General features: G+C 33.7%; 1 protein-coding gene across 1 annotated transcript; it reads right to left on the bottom strand.

Moving 5' to 3' along the window:
* Window positions 1-1183: 1183 nt before the first annotated feature.
* On the bottom strand, window positions 1184-2970 carry LOC129572046 (odorant receptor 85c-like). The gene is made up of 6 exons (XM_055451951.1): window positions 2612-2970; window positions 2347-2539; window positions 1952-2197; window positions 1786-1885; window positions 1357-1620; window positions 1184-1240 (listed from the first exon to the last, which is right to left on the bottom strand). Exons 1-6 carry the CDS (start codon window positions 2919-2921, stop codon window positions 1184-1186), a joined length of 1170 nt encoding a protein of 389 aa, XP_055307926.1. The 5' UTR covers window positions 2922-2970.
* Between the last annotated feature and the right edge of the window lie 405 nt (window positions 2971-3375).

The following is a 3375-nucleotide window of genomic DNA, read 5'->3' as shown; positions in this document are numbered from 1 at the left end:
AATATATTTGAGTAGAAAATATTCTTACAATTGTTGTAGAGTTCCAACAGCTGTTCAAAGAGATCATTTATTTTGCGACGCAATAGAATTGTAACGATGATCGAATGTATTATGCCTGAATAAGCGACTGTTTGGAAAAATCCGTAGATCGATATTTCAAAATCGACCAAAACGAAATTCAGAAAGAATGCGAGGAAACCAAGAACAGCACAAACATTCAAAATAAAAATGACTAAAATGAAGAGAACATATATCATTTTCGTCCATATGCTCGTAGAAGCATCTGCAGGTCGAACACAATGCCAAGTTAACATACGTTGACACGTAATCAATGGCACCATTTTCACTTAAGAGGAACTTCGAAATGCTAGCAGTGATTGAAAAGGCTGAAAAACAACTAAAACCTGAAAATCCAAATCCCATACGAATTGAACTCAAATGTTTGCTTCAATACATTTATTATTCACAACGGTCTTTTGTCGGTCCAAATGCGTCAGTATTTCGAAGATCTTTATTTTGCGTTTTAAAGATAGGCATCCTTATTTATTAATATGGATAATTCTCCTTTAATGACATGAAGGCACGAGTTGTATAGAGTATTTTCATACAGCAATTTGAATGTTCCATTTCTTCAATGCTCGAGCCTTAATTTAACCTTTGAAAATCGTTTCACAATTGAGTTATTTTTCTATTTGATGCAAATGATTTTCTTGGATACAAACAATCCAAATTGATATCCCGTGTGGAAATAAAATAGCTTCACGGCTTTAAATTGACGTAGACTGTCAATTATAGCGGCAAACAAGTAAGGTTAGCTAAGTTGATTGAATTTTTAAAAAAACGTATAGAAACAATCATGTTTAGCTATTCTTTTAGCTAGACAACTAATTTCGGATATTTTGACTGAAAAGTAACTACCAGGAACTACTATACTATACTATAACTGAAGTTGACTGTAGTCGTAAATTTTGTTCGATATAATCAGTTTTAGTCAATCATTAGCCAGCCAAATGTCCAAAATTAATCGGCCGAATACTTGGTAAAAAAAAAATCCACATGGGTAACGATTCATATTATGGGTCTATAATATCATAAACATTGCTAAGCTGGAAACGTTTATCAGCAGCTTGTTTGCCAACCGATACAGATAAAGCAAATATATTCACATTATATGGTAACATCTTCATTCGGCCGTTATGGACTTGAACATCATGTAATAAGTAATCACAGTTTTGAGAAGCTGAAAAACGAAAAAATGAACATTGAAATTTTCCCCGAAACAGCAAATCAATCATTCGTTTTGTAAAAATCACATTTATTTAAATCTTTTCTAATTTTAACTCAAATCCTACTCACTCTGGCAAATGTATTCATATTCAGGGTGATGAAACCAAAACCGTGATACAGAAGTGGTCTCTGTGCGTTGGCAATCATAATAACGTAATATTTTTGTAAATGAATCGGGAGATCTAGCCAATTGGATTCATACAAACATAAGGCCATTTTTTCGAAACTTTCGGTAGCCAAGGTCCCAAAGTAACACCATAACGATAGATTTGATGCGCTGATGATGACTACAATGAACATAAAGCAGAAGCCGAAATCCAAATGCTTTAATGCCTGAAGAAAGGAAAAGAAATGAAATAATAATTCAAAGTTTGTTCGACTTTTATAGCTTATCATCAATTGCTATGATGAAGATTACTTTGAATTCGAATTCAAAACTTATAAAACTTATAAATAATAACTTATCCCTATAATTTTTCAATTAATCTCAACGATTACCAAATCCATTTGAAAAATGACACATGCCATCATGAGCATGCTACAGAGCAATTGAACCAATATATAACCACTGTGTACTTGAGCTGACGCCATGAACCAACTGAAAAAAAATGATTGAAATCAATTGAAATTTCCCTTCAAAATATTGATTTCGATTGATAATTACTTCATAGCTGAGCCATGAAATTGGATTAATGCACGGAGTAATGTCGCATCATTTCGGTTTTCACCTGGTCCATTTAGTTTAGTTAAGGACTTTTGAAATATTTTGAAATGTGCTTGATGGTGTAAACAGATGGACACAAATAGGATGACAACCGTTCCGTTGGAATAATAGTAAGAGCAGGAAAACACAAATTCAGAAAGAAATTCAAATATATATCCAATGAGAGTTTTCTGGTTCCAAGGCAAGCTGAGAGAAAAAAATCTTGATTGTTCATAAACAGACACAAAAACTAAGGCGAAATTTTATAGAGTGATATTTTTATGATGGCCCATCATTGATGGCTTTGCGACAGTATCGCAGCGAGACTGGAGGTTAAGGATATTTCAACAACTTACGATACTTTGAATGGATGTAAGAGAAATTTCGTATCAAAATATCCATGTGAAATCCGACAAATAATCAACGATGCTATCCACATCAAAATGATACCGATATTTGTTGACACGATGAACATAAAGAACCACTTCCAAATCTTTTCGCTTCGATTGTTTGCCTGTGCCAAAAATCGAAACGATTCGTCGCTTGCGTCTGAATTTTTTTATCAAATATTTCGTTTTATTTATTTTACTTTCATCTTTTAGAAACAAAAAAAGAACAAACCTCTGTAGAACTGTGACAGTTGATCTAAGAGATCATTTATGTCACGCCGCAAAAGAAGTGTAACGAAAATGGAATACACGGCGGGCGAAAAAGCTGCCATTTGAAATACTGCATAAAGAGCGGTCTCTAAATCAGTCGATATGAACTTCATAAAGAAGGCGAAAGATGATGCAACCGCACTCCATTGTGCTATTAAAATCAACGAAATGAACGGAACGTGAGCTAATTTCAACCATTCGTTGGTTGAATCGCCCGCAGGACACACACAGTGCCAGGTCAACATAAGTCGACTTGTGGCTAATGGCACCATTTTTTTAAATCTTGAATGATATTTTACTATTGAAATGAAATTTGATTGTTGAAATGTCCTGCACTCCTGCCGATGATTCAAATGAAACTAACAAATTTCTTCTGGAAGCAGCCAATTTAAATCTTATTTTCCTTCATCTTGAAATAGAGACATTATACAGAAAAAAATCTTATGGAAAGTTTTCTTTTCAATTTATCCAATTTCCCAGAAACAAATGGTTTTACAGTTACAATTAAGTTCGTAAAGTTGTCAACTTAATGGGACACGTGTATGTCAATTTTAGATAATTCGTGGAAAAGTTTTGATCAGCCTAAGCATTATATCAGTAACTAGCAGCAAATGTGTTGTTTGTATGTCATTGCTGCAACTCAGGGAAACTTGGGTTTTATTAAAAGACTTTGAAAAGTAGACTTACTTTTTAATGAGATTTCTGGGCTGCCTAATCAAGATTTGT

Source organism: Sitodiplosis mosellana, unplaced genomic scaffold (genome assembly GCF_009176505.1).
Source record: "Sitodiplosis mosellana isolate CC-2019 unplaced genomic scaffold, AAFC_SMos_1.0 Smas_scaffold_4030, whole genome shotgun sequence".
Classification (NCBI taxonomy): domain Eukaryota; kingdom Metazoa; phylum Arthropoda; class Insecta; order Diptera; family Cecidomyiidae; genus Sitodiplosis; species Sitodiplosis mosellana.
This window is presented reverse-complemented; position numbering and strand designations above follow the sequence as displayed.

Bases quoted from the DNA above. Each gene is read 5' to 3' on its own strand.
- LOC129572046 (XM_055451951.1), bottom strand. From the start codon at position 2,921: ATGGTGCCATTAGCCACAAGTCGACTTATGTTGACCTGGCACTGTGTG. The intron at 1,886-1,951 runs GTAATTATCAAT...ATTTTTTTTCAG, and splicing joins TTTCATGGCTCAGCTATGAA to TTGGTTCATGGCGTCAGCTC. The intron at 1,241-1,356 runs GTGAGTAGGATT...TTCGTTTTTCAG, and splicing joins ATATGAATACATTTGCCAGA to CTTCTCAAAACTGTGATTAC.